Source organism: Pholis gunnellus, assembly GCF_910591455.1.
Source record: "Pholis gunnellus genome assembly, chromosome: 17".
NCBI classification, from domain to species: Eukaryota; Metazoa; Chordata; class Actinopteri; order Perciformes; family Pholidae; genus Pholis; species Pholis gunnellus.
In genome coordinates, this window is record NC_136544.1 from 21,090,652 (window position 1) to 21,109,221 (window position 18,570).

Genomic DNA, 18,570 nt, shown 5'->3' on the forward strand with positions numbered 1-18,570 from the left:
AAACAGAGTCCAGCTCAAATGTTCACGTTTGCATTTCATTTGCATTAAAAAAAATGATTTTTTTAAGAACCAGTATCTACCTTATGTCAAGCTAATGACCCTCATCAGGTTTTCTATTTGCTTCTACCAACAGACAGAAATGGTTTCTTTAAAACAACCCCCCCCCCCCGCTGTTCCCTGTTCCCTGTTTGTATCGCTGTAGAAGACTGTCGGATATTTATCGATCGTGTCAAGTTCCATCCAAACAAACAGCTCATTGATCTGTTGAAGCCTGGTTTGGTTTGTTTAAGGTCTCATGGATTAGGTTACGTGGCCAATAGACCTCAAGTGCATCGACTCTGAACGGACCGGGAGTCTGTAGTTCTGAAGAGGAGCTCTTTTAATGGCTCTCTTGCTGCTGGGGGATTTGAAGGGATCTGTATTGTTGGCTGTGATCAGTGGAGTTATAGACCAGTGACGCTCTCGCTGCAGCTGAAGCGTGAATAAAAGAGGAAACATTAAAGAGGTTTGTGGCGGTCAGTGTTTGGCTCAAGAGGTCCAGATGTCTGTTAGTCAGGCCAGTGGAGGGTTGGCGAACTAATTATTACCTAACTCATTATTAAGTCAATCTGCAGATTATTGTATTGATTATTTCAGAATATAGTGAAAAAAAATAACATTTAAATTTCCCAGAATGCAATTCGACATATAGACCCAGGAACAGTTTTATTTGTTTTCTTTTTCTAGTGTAGCATTAAAGCATGCGGCGGAATGAGCAGGCTAGCTGACTAGCCGCGTGTCTGCTAGTTAGCTTTTTGCACAATGCTTCAATGCTACACTGCTAACTGAAAACTAGCTCTCTACGCTTCGCAGCATGACTACATTATTACTCCTCTGCTCATTTTAGTCGTAACTGCAAAACCCCCAAACCTCGAAAGTCGGTTTAGTTTATACAGAAGTTAGCCGCTCTGACCATCCTGCTCCGTTGATTTAAATGGGAATGTCCCTTCTACTCCTGTTCTATTTCTATGGCGAGAACACACACACACACACACACACACACACACACACACTGATCCATTCTCTGTCCTCCCCGTCAAAGTGACTGTTTGAATGCCCTTCCAGCTAAAATCCATAGCACATCCACAGCATTAGCACCATACCATCGATAGCTATGACATCATCGAGGCAGATGGAGAGTAAGTCAATGGAAGTGTGTGTGTGTGTGTGTGTGTGTGTGTGTGTGTGTGTGTGTGTGTGTGCTAGTACGTTTCTCTGGTAACAGAAGGTCACAAACTAATATCAAACCGAATATCTAGCTTCAGAGGATCGAACAGAAAAACATGCAATCATTCCGATTGATTTTAGCAGTGGGTGAAGGATTGACTTCTTTTTGTTATAGATATAAGATGAATAAAATTCATATTTTAATGTGAGTTGCTCTCACAGTGAAATCATACATGTGGGTCAGTGATCGAGCCCGTAGAAAGAGATACATGTAGGAGGTTTAAAGGCGTAGTGCCGTGCCTCTCCTCACTAATCTAAGAGCGTCTAAAAGCATCTTTTGTGAGATGCGACCGCATGTTGCAGCAGCCCTCAGTCACATTTAAATGTGTGTGAGATGCAGACGAACACAAACATGCCCACAAACGCACACATGCCGCCTGCGGTTCGTCTTAACGACTGCAATCAAGTGTAATCAAAGCGATCCGTCTCGATCTGTGTGCTTCACAGCTCGCACTGCATGCAGGAAGCGTCTGTTTGAATCCGCTGCAGGCCACACAGGCTTTACCCTCAGCTGGAACAGGAAGCTAAATAAAATGCTCCAGCTTCACCCAAACAGAGTCGCATGGAGTCACTCGGATTCCCTTAAATGGAAGATCGTTTTGCATTGTTTAAAAGAAAAAGACGATTCCTTCAAAATATTTAACTGCATCCTGCTGAGACGTGTATCCACTGAAGGGAGGAATGCTCTCTTATCAACAAGCGTGAGTCTATTTGATGTTTTGCTGGTTTTTCTTCCTGCTGAGGCCAAACACACACAAACACACACAAAGACACGTTAGGAGGTTATATAAGAGGAGTTTAAAAGCACAGCATGTGTCTGCGAGGATGGACTTTCTTTTGAAATGACAAATTTGAGGTACTTTACTTCCGTATTTTCTCTTTATACTCTTACTCCGATACATCTGAGATGGAAATAACCGACTTTTTACTCCACAAAATGTATCTGACAGCTTTAGTTACTTTACAGATTCAATCAAATAAATCAATGCGTTGATGGCACTGAATTTAATGCTGATTCATCCAAAAGTTGTCGAGACGTTTCCCTTAAACTCAGCCGTGTGAACGTCTGTGGAGGCACGAGAGGAAAAGTCCGGGGATCACCAGGGTTCATGAACGTCATTCCATCCGGTAGCTGTTGAGATCAAAGTGGACCAATCGAACACTTTGCCGTCACCAGAGCCTCTCCGCTGGCGTCGTTAAAACGGCATCATATCGGCCCCACAGATCAATAAAGTGACATGTGAGTGTAACCGGTTTACAGCGTGACGCTGGAGCTGATGATTGACAGCTGCTGTTTCCCCTCAGGACCAATGAGCAGCTGGTGACGTTCCTGTCCAAGTACCGCAACATGAACTTCATCAAATCTCACGGCAGAGACAACGCACGGTAAGAGAGAGAGAGAGAGTCCGTCACTCTCTTCATCACACTCTCTCTCTTTTCTCCTCCTTTATGTTTGTTTTCCTCTTTTTCTGTGAGGGAATAAAGTGAGTTAACAAAGTTCTTTTTTTTTTACTTTTTTCCGACTACAAAAAAAAACAAAAAAAAACATAATCTTTTTTTTTCTTTTTCTGGGTGGATATATATATTATTTATTTTTTGGGTGGATATTTTATTTTTTTATTTTATTTTGCTGGTGGGAATGGGCTTCCGTAGATTTCAGTCGTTACATTAAGTTGGTGAATATATAAAAAAGTCTCTAAATGTCGGAAGTTGTTGAAAAAAAGAAAATCCTGCAAAACACAGATTTCTTGGTTAGTCCTGTTAAAAGACATTGTTAAGACATTGTTTCTTTTTAAATCTATGTCTGACTTCTAAAACAATATTATATAATTTAGTTCAATTTAACTTTAATCACCGGTTTAGTCACAAATACACTCACAGTCTGCAGGCTTAGAGACGGATCAGTGTCTGAACAGTGAGATGTATACACTAGTATACAGTACACAGTACACTAGTGATATTTATCAGTATACACAGTACACGTCTCTCTCTACAGTACGACAGTAAAGGTATCTTGAGGTAGAAGTATTTCTGCAGTAATCAGCTGATCTCTGGATGCCGTGTGTCCTCTCAGCTTCATCCGTAAACAGGGTCTGGACCGACTCTTCTACGAGTGCGACACCCACATGTGGCGTCTCGGGGACCGCAAGATCCCCGAGGGCATCGCGGTGGACGGAGGATCTGATTGGTTCCTGCTCAACCGGCCCTTTGTGGACTATGTGGTCAACTCCCGGGACGAGCTGGTCGGCAGCATGAAGCGCTTCTACGCCTACACACTGCTGCCTGCCGAGGTAGCGCACACACACACACACACGCACACCCACACACACACACACACACGCACACACACACACACACACACACACACGCATGCACTGGAGTAACCCTGCAGACTCTGTGTTGGTGTCCCCTAGAGGAGCACATGGACATCATAGTGATGGAGTCTCTGGCGATGTTAAGGTGTTTCTACTTTAAATGAGTATTCTCATGTTATTCTGCTTTATACTTCTACTTCATCTCAGAGACAAATATTGTACTTTTACTTCATTACATTCATTTTATCTGACGACTTTATATACATTATTCAGATTAATAAAACTAAATAAAGTCAACTAATAAATGATGTGGTTTATTATTATAGAGTGTATAAAGGGAATACAATGAGCTCCACTTTTACCAGCTGCAACATTAACACATAAATAGTTTTTATCCAATTATATAACTTATATATTATTCTGCATAATGAGTTTTTTGATGACAATACTTCTGTAGTTTTCCTTCAGTAAATGTGTTTTAATGCTGGAGTTTTACTTGTAGTGTAGTACTGCTACGTTGTGGTTTTACTAGTTTTACTGAAGTAAAGATCAGAGTACAAAAACAGCTTTCTGTCCTTTAAACGTCCACATTTCTCTAAACAGCGTAGACCGTAGACAGTAGTGAGATGTTAGTTTGAGGTTGTATAATTAGTTGAAGAGCATTCAGTTTATTCCCTCTGGGATGTTTCTGGGATGTTTCTGGGATGCGGTCAGATCGTTGTCTGATCCGAGATGTCTGAAGTGACTAAATAACTTAGATAATCAAGTCATTATTTTGAGTTATTTATCAGGTAAAAATGACAAACATTTACTGAATTCAGCTTCTCAAATACGAGGGTTTGCTGCTCGTATCATTGTAAATTGAATATCTTTGTGTTTTGGTCGGTTGGTCGGACAAAACCAAGCAGTTTGAAGACGTATTTTTAAATTATAGGTTGTATTTAATCAGGAAAGGCTTTTTGAGGTTAAAGATCTCTTCATCGAGATCGTTCTGGCCGAGGCAGCAATGATGAGAGTCACAAACAAACTAAATATGCCGAAATATAAAGTTCAGAATTAGACAGAAATGTGATCGTATAAAATATTTCATCGTTAATAGCATTTTAAAACACCCACAGATATAACTCAGTCCAATGTGAAACAGTAACACAATGAGGCATGACATCCTTAATTGACAGTAATCCTTATTTTCAGCTGTGATGTTTGTTTTAAACTTGATGTTTAAGGTTGTTAGTAGATTATAAATTGATATTGAACTGGTCTCTCTGTTCTCTCCTCCCCCTGCAGTCGTTTTTCCACACCGTGCTGGAGAACAGCGCCCACTGTGAGACCATGGTGGACAACAACCTGAGGCTCACCAACTGGAACCGCAAGCTGGGCTGTAAATGCCAGTACAAGCACATCGTGGACTGGTGCGGCTGCTCCCCCAACGACTTCAAGCCCTCCGATCTGCCACGCTTCCAGGTGAGACCACGTTAGTGGAGACTTTCTGTCAGTAACACTGAAAGAATCCGCCGTCTTTCTGCGTACTTTGTGTGGCTGAGACGCAGTCTGAGCTGATCGACCGCTTTGTACTTCACTTAAATACAGCGCTGGAAGAAGTACTTAACCTTTGAGCAGGTACAGCAAAAACGAATCAAAGTATTAAAGTAAAAGTCCCTTTCAGAGAGTTCTATGTTTATACTACACATTATATTATTACTGATGCTGTAACATGAAAGCAGCATTTACCATTTCATGTTACAGCTGGTGGACTGGGAACACATTTCAACTACTAAATATAACGTAGGATAATTTAATCTACAGCGCAGAATCACGTTTTATAATATGATAATATGTTTTTGTTTGTAAAATCTTAATCTGTAAAGTCTGTGAACTCCAGCTGTCAGATAATAGTGAAGTAAAAACTACAATATTCTACTTTCATTTGTAGTTGAGTAGAGTAGCATTACATTGAAATACTTAAGTATAGTAAAAGAAATACTTCGGTTTTACTTAAGTAAGGTACATTTCCTCCCCACTTAAAGGGACGGTGTGAAGGATTTGGTTTGTCCCTTCTGGGCTACCGTAGTGAAACACGGTATCTCCCTGTGTGGATATAGGGCTCATTCTGAGCAATGATTCTTAGTTTTAAGGGGATTATACGCTAATAAAAACACAGATATGAATATTATATTACATTTCCTCTAGTTCCTCCTCAACCCTACACACTGGCCCTTTAAATGTCCTCTGTAACCATGGAGACCTGTCTGGTTTCACTCTGTTTCTGCCGGTTGTCGACTGTCCTCTCTGAGTCTTTAAAAGAATGAGAAACCTTGTGTTGTATCTCTTTTCTACCTCGACTGATGACATTAAAAACCACAGATGTGGTTTAAACCTCTCAGTCGTCTCGAGGCTTTCCACGGCCGAACATTCTTTGGATTTTTTTTGGATGAAATGTGATAAAGTTGCAGCCCTATAATGAGCTCAGAGATAATGGTCTTCATGTTCTGTCCCTCTCAGGGCCTCGGTGGCCGGGGACCAGAATAGCTTTGTATTCACAAATTAGCGGCGCAGCTTTTGCTCTCAACAGGCGGTCCTCGACTCCCCGTAACGGCAGACCTGAAGACAGCGTCCTGCGGTGGAGCTGCTGATGGTTTCTATAAGAAGAGCTGATCCTGGAAACAGCTGTACACTCGAGGCAGTCTGTATTTTTAGAGTTTTGTAGCTAGTTGCCGCTGCGGTTTGTAAGGTTGTCATTATCGTAATGCCGGGGTTCGCCGGCTAGAAAGACGGATCGGAGTCCTGAAAGCGAGGGTCAGGATGGAACACATGTACAGTAGAGTACAATACACACTTCATTTACATCAGTTAACCTGGGAGACACCAGTCTCTTGAACTGGAGACCCGATTTTAAAATATGAAGACTTTAGTTTTTGTGCAATGTGTTTGTCCGCTGCTGGTCGGTCAACAAGAATTTATGTATAAATTAGTTTAAATTTCCCAGTTTCAGCTCCTCTCATGTGAGAATTTGTTGCTTTGCTCTTTTTTATGTTTTTGTAAACTGGATGTTTTGGGGTTATATGAGGTCACATGGAGCACTGGGACATGAGGACATGCTTCCTACAGCTGCACAACATGTTATAGATTAGAAAAGATTATTAACATTAATTGAAAATGAAAACAAGCATTATTTGCAGAGTGTACATTGTTTAGACCTGAAATACTCAATTAATCGATCAACAGAAAATGAATCAGTAACTGTGATAGTCAATGAATTGTTTTAAATCATTTTTAAATTCAGAAGCTGACAAAGATTCACTGGTTGCAGCTTCTGAAGTGTAAATATCTATAAAAGTAAAGTTTGAATTTGTCAACTTGAGCTTCAGGAACTATCTTCTGACATTTTATTGATAATAATCAGCAGATTAATCAATCATGAAAATAATTGTTGCAGTAGTTACAGAGCTAATATTATTTTATTACTTTTAAAACCTCATCCGTCAAACACATGATAATAAATATAATAAATAATTGTGTTTTGGACAATTTCATTACACAAAGAAAGTCTATAAACTAAATAGTTTGAAAGATGAATCGATAATGAAAATAGTTGCTATAGCTCTCGTGTAAATAAGAAAATAAACTAAAAGATGAAACAGCAGCAAGTTAAACTGTTTAATCTGATTAAATAAAGCTGAACAGCTCAGAGAGTCATGTTGGCCGGAGAGCACAGAACAAACAGTAAAAGCACTTTTATATAATGTTCTGATGAAGGAAACGTAAATCCCTCCTGAGCCTGTAACTAGTGGTTTCCACTGTTGTCTTTAGCCGTGTAAGGACACAGATCGTTAGCAGCCCCAGAATAACCTCACGGATAGAACTGCCGACCAGGCAGTCCGGTCCGCACGGCTCTCTTTAGGTTTTTGGGGTTTCCTGGTTTCAGCCGGGCCCACCGGGAGCCGGTCTGATGAGGTCACACCCTCCTGATGACGTCATAGACCACGCCCGTCCTCTCTCCGGACTGGGCCGCGTGACAAAGTGTGTGTCTGTGATTTGACTCGGTTTTCCAAGGTTCTCAGATATATTTAGTCTTTTTCCATCTGTGTCTTTGAGTTCAAGTTAATGCCGCTACCGTTTAAAGACGGGTGTGTCCGTTGTTCTATAGATGCCTTTCTTCAATCACAACTATTCTAGCAGAGATTATTTACGGGGCTACCGCTCTCAGGCTATTAGTCAACTAAAGTGTTGGTCTTAGTCAATTCAGATTTCTTTAATGCTTTTGCAATCCAACTTATTTCCAAGATTTGTTTTGTGGAGAAGCTCAGTTTTGCAGATCAGTTGATTAAATCGATTAGTCGTCTAAGAATGTATTAGTTGGAGGACAGCCCACATTATTGACATTTAAAATAACAAATGAAGAAGAATTCAAACATCCGTTTAGTTCCCACAGTGACGGAGAAGTTGGATGTTGAGTTTGTCTTCCAGTCCAGAGAAGTGTGCGTGACGACCTTTGCTGAGTCCAATCAGCTCATGTAGTCGCACTGAAGCAAACGGTTGGATCTTGCTGACCTGTAAACACTGTTTATAATTCAGATTTTGAAGTGAAACTTTCAAACTGGCATAAGTGGATGCAGGAGACTTACTTTGCATGTTTACTATTTGTTTTGTATAAATCGTGTCTCAGTGGTTTTACAGCTGGAAAAACAGAAACGTGTTCCACCACAACACAGATCAATGCTGCCAGTGTTGCCGCTCATGTTAATGTGTAGCAGGAGTTTTATTTCTCATTCCAACAAATGGAGTGATTTGAACCTGTTCGTCTTCTTTTTTTTAAATTGTTTCTTGATTTAATAACTTTTCCTTTTGCGGGTTATGCATTTACTTCTGCTTGTTTTAATATATGTCTTTATTTAATTTCTTTATTGAAAGTCAAAGTTGGTCTCGCTATAACCACTCTTCCTCTTCTCTCTGTTTTTCTGACCACAGCAAGCGTCCAGACCCACCTTCTTTGCCAGGAAGTTTGAGGCCAGCGTCAGCCAGGAGATCATCAACCAGCTGGACTCCTACCTGTTTGGATCGTACGCCTCGGCCACCCCGGGCTTCCACGCCTACTGGGAAAACATCTACGAGCAGGAGACGGACGGCGTCGCCAGCCTATCGGACTCCACGCTCAGCCACCACCACGCCTTCGCCCGGATGGGACTGTCGCGCGCCGCCAGCTCGCTGCAGGGCCATCCCAATGACAACAGCTGCAGGTAAAAACATCCAGATGTGGATTTGTTCAGAGCTGGACGTGGTGTGGCAGAGTCAGGTTATGTACCGTACTATGTCCAGTTCTCCCAGTAGATCCGTGGCACCAGGTGGTTCTTGAGGGGGTTCCAGAAGATCTTTACGGAGTCTTAAAGGTCTTAGAAGCAGTATTTAAGAGATTAAGGGGGTTCTCAATGTGGTTCCAGGGGTTTGTGAAGGAGCTCTAGTGATGTTTAAGGGGCTCCAGGAGTTTGGAGACTGTCTGCAAGAGTTCTTCATGATGGTTCAAGAGGTTCTTCAGGAATGAAGAGATGCTTGGAGGCATTCAAGGGGTTCTCAATGAGTTTCGGGGGTTCGCGGGACGTTCCAGGAGATTGTGTATAGGGTGCACACGTTTATTTCAGTTTACACACGTGCATGAGACGCTTTGGATCTTTGGTTTATATGTCGTCTCAATTCTAAAATAAGTTGACTCTTCCAATGTGGCCCCACAATGGTCGTCGGAGACATTACGCTGAACCGGTTTGATTTACTTCAAACAAACTCTCGTGTGTTTGGATTGTTTTGGTTGGTTTACCAACTGTCACTCAAACTTTGTTGCGGACCAATTAACTGGACCGTTGGTTCGGCTCCAAGTGATTTCTGGTGCAGTTTGTTTGATATGTGAAAGCAAAGATTTAGTGATGATAGATATTTGACATTAGAACAAAGTTAATGTACTGTTACTGATTGTGAAGTGTCAAGAAAACAACATTTCATGTGAAATGTAAAAGCTGTGTGTATATTTATGCAAATCATCCCATGTTGATGATGACCGTCACCAAAACTGTCCAATCGGTGAGTTACCCGTCTGTCCGTGGGACTTTATATTTGCAGGTTTGTTTGCAGTGAGTCGGTGTGAACAGGAAAGGCACCAGAACTCACAATGGAGGATTTTTTTTAACTTGGTTTGGACCAAATGAAGCAAACTACAGGTGTGAGAAGAAAAGTCTTTTCTAGAATTGTTTCTGTTAAAAGTCTGTATCAACCTTATGCACCGTCCCGCCCGTCGTGAGTGTGTTCGGGTGCTTCGTGTAAGTCATTTAGTCGTTGTGGTTCGTAGATTTAGGCTGAGAGAGAAACTGCACAATCACTGGGTGATGGGAGGAGGAGGAGGACCGGCAGATGAAATGAGTCTTTCCACTCGTGTCTGTGTGTGTTTAAGAGTCCAAATTAAATATCCAGATAACGCCAGCTTGTCCTGGGGTACAATCAGGCTACAGTGTCTGCTCAGACTGGATTTTTCCAGCAGTGTGTGTGTGTGTGTGTGTGTGTGTGTGTCTGGAGGGGGGGGTTGACCACAGTAGGTACAAGGAGGTACTTGTGCTTGGAGTTCGGGTGGGGATTGGTGACTAAACTGGGTGGGGGCATCATTATGGGTGGTGTGTGTGTTGGGGGGGGGGGGGGGGTTAAACAGGACTCGTCTGTTCCTTCAACCTGTGATTTCAGTTGAGCAACATCTCAGACCACATACACACCTAATATGGACACATTTGAAACACGGTTCCGTCAACATCTAGTTTATTTCCTTGCGTATTTTGGATGACACTTAGGGTTCGGACTGGCGTAGACCACCATGTGCTCTCAGGCTAAACGTTTCCTGTCAGCTGTCCAATGATGAGGCTCGTAGCTCGTAAACAAAAAATAAACAAAATCCTTGTGCAATAACTGTAATATCAGAACAGTGACCTTCTGCTGGCTATAACTAAAGTCTTTAACACATCCTGCTGCATCAAAGCCTAACGAGCACTGAAACCTGCTTAAAGGAGTCGACCAACAAAGATCCCAGAGCAGGACGGAGTAGAGGAGCCTTTATCTTCAGAGGGCAAAACACACATTTAACAACATCACCAATGACCTTAACTCTGTTACATGGTAAACATTCTAAAGGGCTCAACACGCACACTTTTGCAATAAACATAAAATACAAAAAACTGTTAAGAATAAGAAATGGATCTTACACATAGTATAGCATGAAATAAAGTCATAGTATAGTGCGTTGGATAAAGTCATGGTGAAGTTTATCAAGTTAGCAATAATATTAACGGTGTGTAGATGAAAAGAGAAGGAACGATGCATTGTGACTTTATTACAGACGTGTCTCAGTACATTTTCTATTTGTCTCTCAGGTTCGTGGCCGTGAACCACCCGGTGTCGGTCCACCTTTACTTCCTCTCAGACCAGTTCCAGGGCTACCTCGTGAGTCATGTTGCTACTAACCAAGCTTCCACCCAATCGGAGAGCCTGGAGACCTGGGTGACGCCCAAAGACCACTTCAGCCTGGCCAGCCCCGCCCACCCCTCCAACAGGCTGCAACACGTCCAGGTCAGACCCACACACACACTAATGTATTCATATCAACTATTATGAGAAGTAGTTTCAGACCATTACCATGAATGTATATTAAACATATCCATTGTTTCCATTGTTTGGTATAAAACAAACCTATAAAGGCAAATATCATCATTCATAACAGAACATTTGTGATACAATGCTTCACAACTAAACTACACATAAAACATTCCAAAAACACAACATGCCAATCAAATATAAAATAACAGGAATGATAACCACAATGCAAGCACGTGAAGTGACGGGGGAAGCCTTAAAAAGAAGGATCCTGCACCAAGTCTAGGAGGATTTGAAGAGCCTCTAGTCTTACGTATGAACTGGGACTGTTGGCTTTGTGAGCTTTGTTGCAGGATTTGAGGGTGAGTTCGGCTATATTAGGCTACAAAAACGCACAAATCTAACTGGAGCCTAATCAACCATTGCTAGATTACCCGAAGCTGCATTCTGACAATCAGTCCCAACAGAGGCGTCCTGACTCTCTCTCTGGTCTTCAGGTTGGGGCGGACTGGGATCCAAAGGAGCGTCTCTTCAGGAACTGGGGGGGTCTGCTGGGGCCCGTGGACGAGCCGGTGGCCGTACAGCGCTGGAGCCGAAGCCAGAGCAACCTGACGGCCACCGTGGTGTGGATCGACCCCACCAACGTCATCGCCGCCACCTACGACATCCTGGTGGACGCCTCCGCCGAGGTCACCCACTATCGGCCCCCGCTCAGCCCGCCGCTGAGGCCCGGGCTGTGGACGCTGAGGGTGCTGCACCACTGGAACCCGCTGGGTCAGACCACCTTCATCGTGGCTCCGCTCGAGTTCCACCGACAACAGCCTGTAGCGCAAGGTGAGCGACCCGAACGCCAGCACACAGGAAGATTTAACATTTAACATGGAATTAAGAATATTAATGTTAAAAAGTCAGAGTATATCATGTGTAAAACGTCCTTAAATCACAGTGTAGTGTGTTGAAGGTCAGAGTCTAGTATAGGATGTTGAATGAAGTTTCAGGTAAACATCAAAGTATTTTGAAAATGTCATGAAGTTATGAAAAAAAGTCGGTATTTTAATAAAACGTAATTAATAAAATCATATCATAGTACGAAAAACAATAAGTCATGGTAGAGTAAATCAAAAATAGTCAAAAAAAAAACCCGCATCGTTTGTGGAGTGAGATGTAAATATTATAATATATAATATATATATGCTTCCATATTACTAATGTTTAGTTTATGGTCAGTAATGAGTCTCAACCTGCAGAAACTCATGGAAACACGTGTTTAATCATATTCAAGAGAAGTCACTCTATGCATACAATAGATCTAATACTGCTATTGACATGCAATATCACACACACACACACACACACACACATAGCAGAGGCCCTCCTTTCACAGCTGTCATCACCATGCATACATATATTTATAGTGTCAGTGTGTATACACACACACACACACACACACACACACACACACACAGGGTCACCTCTGTCAGAGCCTCTGCTGTCTGACTTGTCTGACCGTTGATCGCTGCAGAGCTCTGAGTAAAGCTGCTACATGAATAGACGGTGAGGTTTTATTGGCTGGTGATACAAAGTGAAGGTGGTGTGTGCCGTGATCTCATCGGAGTGTTTGTTTGTGACATTGTGTTCACGCGTCTGCAACAGGAGCCTGATGTTCACCTCTGATACCACCTGCAGGAAAACACACAAAATAACTCTATTTTCATAATGAACAGAAATCTTATCTTAATATCTTAATACAAAATAATATTTGAGGATTCTGGGAATACCTTCAGAGCAGCAGCATGTTATTATGGATCGCTCCATGTTGTTCCTCCATGACTCCGTCACAAGGAAACCCGAAGGGAATTATGTTTTTAACTTATATTTATTACTTTTATTATGCAGCAGCAGAATAAATGTTGAGCCTGAGGTTTGCACTGAGACGTCTGTGTGTCCGGGTTGTGAGGTTCCACGTGGTGCTGGGGCTAGACGGGCTTATTGGATGCTTAACATGAACCCGGACTCAAAGGTTATGCAAAGGCATTTATTTAGTCAATGGCTGAAAAGTGGTGGATCCTCCTTTTTCACCATTCTTCTTTCCTCTCCCCACCTCCCTCCTCCTCCTTCTCCTCCTCCTCCCCTCCGGTCCGGGGATCCAGAGGAGGCTCTGCGGTTGCACGCCGGCCCGCCCAGAAACTCCTACATGGAGCAGAGCTTCCACGGCCTGAACCCGGTGCTGCGGCTGCCGGTGAGCCTGGGCGCCGTGGAGGAGGCCGAGGCCAACGCCGGCCTGACGGGGGCGCCGCTGCGCCGCTGGCTGGACCGGCTGCTGGAGGGCCACTGGTCGGCCGCGGACGTCTGCTCGATGGGGCCCAGCGTCTGTCCCGTCATGCAGCGCTGCCGTCACACCGTCTGGAGCTCCGCCAGCCCCGACACCAAGTCTGAACTGACCCCGCCCAGAACGGACGGACGGATCAGGTAGCAGGCGGACCGAGGGAGGGACAAGAGGAACACATGAAGGAAGGCACGGGGCCGATGTCCCGCTGCTGTCTCATATTTATTTATTTAAAGTTTGTGCAAACGTCAGAGTAGAAGGATGAATCAGACTTTGGAGGCAGAGACGAGACGAAGAACAAACTCAAACGCTGAGCAAAAACACCTCAGTCCGGCTGCTCTCACTGGTGTGTGTGTGTGTGTGTGTGTGTGTGTGTGTGTGTGTGTGTGTGTGTGTGTGTGTGTGTGTGTGTGTGTGTGTGTGTGTGTGTGTGTGTGTGTGTGTGTGTGTGTGTGTGTGTGTGTGTGTGTGTGTCAGAAGCACTCTGTACCTCTTGTTGTGAGTGTGTCCTACGTTAAGGTATGGAGGTGTGTGTTTTACATGCTGAACGCTGTAAAGCACGTGGTTGCTCATCCTTTGATCGAGGCTTTATATATAGTTTATATAGTTTATAAAGTTGATAAATTATGTTTTTAAAAGTCATCCGATGTATTTTATTTCAGACTGTTATCCCGAGCTAGGAAACAAACTCTGACAGTGTTCTATGATTCAGGCTTTATGTTTTTAATTAGAAGTCAACAGTAAAATGGTTTTAGTAACTATAGCAGCTGATAAACAGCTGTTCTCTCTTTTTTTTTTGCTTTCAAAAGAAATTCCTCAAAAAGTATTTCTTGAAGATAGAAGTATTACTGTATACTAAACGTCCAGATTAGAAGTGTTTGTGACGGCTGAGAGGAACGAACTACAACACGAACACAGCAGCCGATAATTGAGTGGCTGAGATAACGTATTTAAATCTAACAGGCCTGGAGATAATGAGAGCTGTGATCCAGACACGATGAGCCTAAAAGAAGTCATTAGTAACTACAGACGCTCAAACAGAGCCCGGTCGGTGTCGGGGGGGATGTTGTTCCCTCAAATTGCTGATTTGTGCGTAAAATATATTTTTCTTTAAGTCGGTCTCTCGTCGGATCTTTAAAACGTGCAAAGCTGAGACCACCGTTCACATTTCTGTTTGAACCGTTGAGCTGCAGACAGCAGCGGCACAACAACAACATGAACAAAACATCACAAGTTCAAAATGTTACATTAAGTTGAAGTAAAGTACTCATTTAGTAGAATGGCCCTCTTTAGTGAGTCTTGATATTATTATAATATTAGTTTATTATTGGTGGAAACAGCATGTTAATGATCATTTAAACTACTTTATATAATGTTGGAGTCTATAAAAATGAGTCATATTTTATAATCTGCTGCTGTATTTCTATGTAAAGTATGAGAAGTAGCCAGTAATATAGAAGTCCATTTGTCACCAGAGTACTTTACAATACTTGAGTAAAAGTACTCGGTTACGTTGCTGGTTTGCTCCTCTGACACCGAGCGGCTCTGTGTTCAGCTGTTAGTTTCCTTTGTGTGTGTGAGTGCGTCAGACTGAGCCGCTTCACTTTACTGCGTGTTTCTGCTCTTTGCTGTAGAAACATGTGAGTCTGTGTCAAAGCAACGGAGACGTTTCTATAAAACATCTTCTTCTCTTAGTCAGTGACTAACAGTTGATCTGCTGATATTTGTTGTCTGCCTTTGTTTCTAAAAGGCGTTCAAGTGTTTGTGTCCGTTTGGTTTTTTACGGCCTCGTCTCCTCGCTGCTCATCACAGCCGCAGAGCCGACGTCTTTATTTTTGGATGTTTCAACACGTGTGGGTCTGTCAGTAACCGTTACCATATTGTTCATCGATTGGTCTCTTTAATTGTTTTTTTATTAATTGTTTAACCTGCAAGATGTCAAATATAAAATCAAAAGTCCGTCAGCAGAGCACAAGTTAGTCCGTTCAAATCTATAAAGTACAGTTTGTGTCTGAGCACCAATGAGACGCAAAAGGTTTAATTTATCACATGAAACCAAATAAAACAGCAAATCTTTGTATTTAAGAAGTTTAAAAACAGCAAATAAGTTGATTCTTTCTTAAATGAGCTGTAAATGAATCTCCTGTGACGCTGAGCAACAGACTTCAGGAATACAAATGTCTAAATGTTTCAAACTGTCGACAATAACAATAATAATAATGTGATTTGCATACATGACATCACTTTGCTGTGGGTTGAGTTTGGACGTAGCCGGTGAGGAGACGAGGCTCCTTTACACTCATGCTGCTCAGTGACGGACGTCGTGCCAACACATCCCATAATCAGAGCCGGTCTGAGGATGAAGGTCACACGGTGCGCTTTATGACGCTACAGACTCATGTAAACAACAACAACCGCTGATGTGTTCATGAGACGTTGATTCACACAGAGCTGGACTCAGATCAACAGCTTCCAACATTAAATATGGTTTAATTTTAGCTTAACGTGCTAAAAGTAAAAGTCCCCAAAGCAACATTATTGATTCGCTGTGTTTCAGAAAGTTAAATATTCAGATTACTACACATGTTTGTATGAAAACAGTTACAGACAGTTAGCTTAGCACAAAGACAGGAAACAGCTAGCCTCGCTCCATCCAAAGGTAACTTCCTAAAAGCAGCTCTAAGGTCCTGAACGACCTCGAGGAAAAACCTGAACCCTGATCCGTACCAACACGTTAGTGTAGCAGCAGCGTGCTCATGATCCAGAGGTGCTGGTACATCCGTCCGCTCTGGAGCCAGGCTGGTTCAGTTCATCTTCACTTCTATTGTCCGTTACTATAAAATATATTTAATCAAATGATTCCAGTGTGTCGTTGCCATGTGAGGATATAATTGGGACCAAACTGGAGAGCCACGAGTCAGCACTTAGAGGAGGTGAAGGGTGCGTCACATTTATTCTAGAGAAGGAGTCTATATATATATATATATAGTATATATATATATATATATATATAACTTATTATTTGAAATAACGGACGCATGTTGCAGATGTTGGAGTTGTGGATGAGCACAGTGTCGGTGGGTTTAACCCCGTAGAGCCATTCTCTGCAGAGAGCGTCAGTACTTTAGTGCCACGACATCTAGATTAAAGCGAACACGAGAGGTTCAACCGTTTGATTTCATGTCCAAACTCAAATAAAATATCAATAAATCTATGAAACAGTGAGCCTCAAATAGCTCTTTTTGCATTATGAACTAAATGCTGTGATGAAATACGGCCAGCTCTTATTTTCATGTGTACATCAGCTTTTAAGAAGAATTAAACTCTTTCTTTGGTTTCTTTGCTGTAATTCAAACAATGTAAATTAATTCATTTTGTTGAAATCAAACGGTTGAACTGACGAGGGACAGAAATGTAACGTAATATAGTTACGATTTAATCCAACAATCATTCGGTTTAAAGTTTAGAGAATGAGTTTTTATTTCTGTTTTAAATTGAGTTGAACGTTCGGAACCTTTTGTACTTTTCATTTGAGAGTCGATGTGAAACCGGTGTTCAGTTTGACTGAACCTTCATCACGTGATGATGATGATGAGGGATTATTTTTATACGAGTCGATACACGTTTGGTTTTTTAAAGGAAATCGTTCTCATTTGCTTTGAAGTAAAAGACAAAGTTCGGCTCTTTGGACTCAGATGTGATGATTTTAAAGCAGCTTTTTAGAGATTTTGCTGACGTGACAATGTAGATAAAGTCTTCATCTGGAGGACAGTTCCAGCTGAGAGGTTTGTCCTTTCATATCCAGTACCAACCTGTTCTTATTTATGTATGTCTGTCTGTCATTCTCTCTCTCTGTGGGAGTAGTGCTGTGCCTTAGCTGTACTTCTGTTTTAGGAAATCCTCTCTGAAACCATCAGAAACTGTTTTAAATGTCCAATAACCACAAAAAAAAAGAATTGTTGTGAATGCCTTATTAATGACTTTAGCGGTTTTGAAGTACAATTTTTGAAAATAAAACTGAATCTCCCGTGATGTCGTGCTGTCGTCCACTTTATTTCACTCATGTGTGAGCAGGTGCTGTGAGGCGTTCAGGGACCGCCAATAAAGTTCCTGAGAAACTGTGGAAAAGTACATTAAGGTGTTTCCTTCATTTTGAGCTGCTTTATACTTGGACTCCTTTTCAGCGGCTCATGTTGAACTTTTTGCTTCACGTCATTATTAGACAGAAAGATTTACTTTTCCTATAAAATAAGATGCAATAAAACAGAAAAATGAAAGTTAATTATACCTCCAACAGGATATTTATTCTCATGCATTGAGGCATCAGTAAAAATAATCCAGTAATGTACAAGTACTTCTACTTTAGATACTCTAAATATATTTGTATTAATACTTTATTTTGAGAAAGACCTTTAAGATATATATATATATATATATATATATATGTATATATACACATCAGCTACTTTAGCTTTGAATACTTTTTTTCTGCAAGCAACTTACAGTTTGTAGGATTTTTTGGAGGTATTTAGATGTTACATGTTATAATAATACGGCTGCAGTGAAATCATCAAAGGTTTTTTAAAAGCTGTTTTGAAGTTGCTGCGATCATTGAGCCAGAAAATCTAAATTCAGGCAGAAACTGTTCGGAGCTGACGAGAGACGAACTTTATTAAAAAGTAGAGAGCGCTTCAGTACGAACACCGTCATGTTGAAGCAGCATGCAGACGCCGTTAGAAGAGATGCAGCTTCGATTCAGCTCAAAGGTTTTCTGAACAATATTATATTTCTGATGACATTCCAGGATTTTCCAATTCTCACCAAAAAAAGAGCAAAAGCAACAAAGAGTGAATCAGAGTCTGCTGAGCTCGCACCAAACTCATCAAAGAGCTTCACTCTCCTTCATCACCACCAACACCATATAGTTTATCCTCATCCCTCATACAAACTCACTAAAACACCAAATGTGGATTAATCCGCCGCTGAAAATAGTCCCAAACAAAGTCCCTCTCTCCATGTTGTTCTGAGGTCTCTGGAGCCTGC

The 18,570-nt window shown here is 41.8% G+C and overlaps 1 protein-coding gene across 1 annotated transcript in view; it reads left to right on the forward strand.

The window, feature by feature from the left end:
- LOC306709760 (xylosyltransferase 1-like) overlaps positions 1-17,549 on the forward strand; it is a gene marked incomplete at its 5' end in the record, with an annotated part of 30,037 nt that extends 12,488 nt beyond the window's left edge. The window contains 7 exons of the mRNA XM_079178031.1: positions 2,572-2,652; positions 3,341-3,557; positions 4,869-5,045; positions 8,550-8,818; positions 10,982-11,177; positions 11,699-12,035; positions 13,352-17,549. Of these exons, the coding sequence (XP_079034157.1) occupies positions 2,572-2,652; positions 3,341-3,557; positions 4,869-5,045; positions 8,550-8,818; positions 10,982-11,177; positions 11,699-12,035; positions 13,352-13,674 (1,600 nt within the window). The 3' untranslated portion in view covers positions 13,675-17,549. The remainder of the gene's footprint in view (positions 1-2,571; positions 2,653-3,340; positions 3,558-4,868; positions 5,046-8,549; positions 8,819-10,981; positions 11,178-11,698; positions 12,036-13,351) is intronic.
- Positions 17,550-18,570: the final 1,021 nt, after the last annotated feature.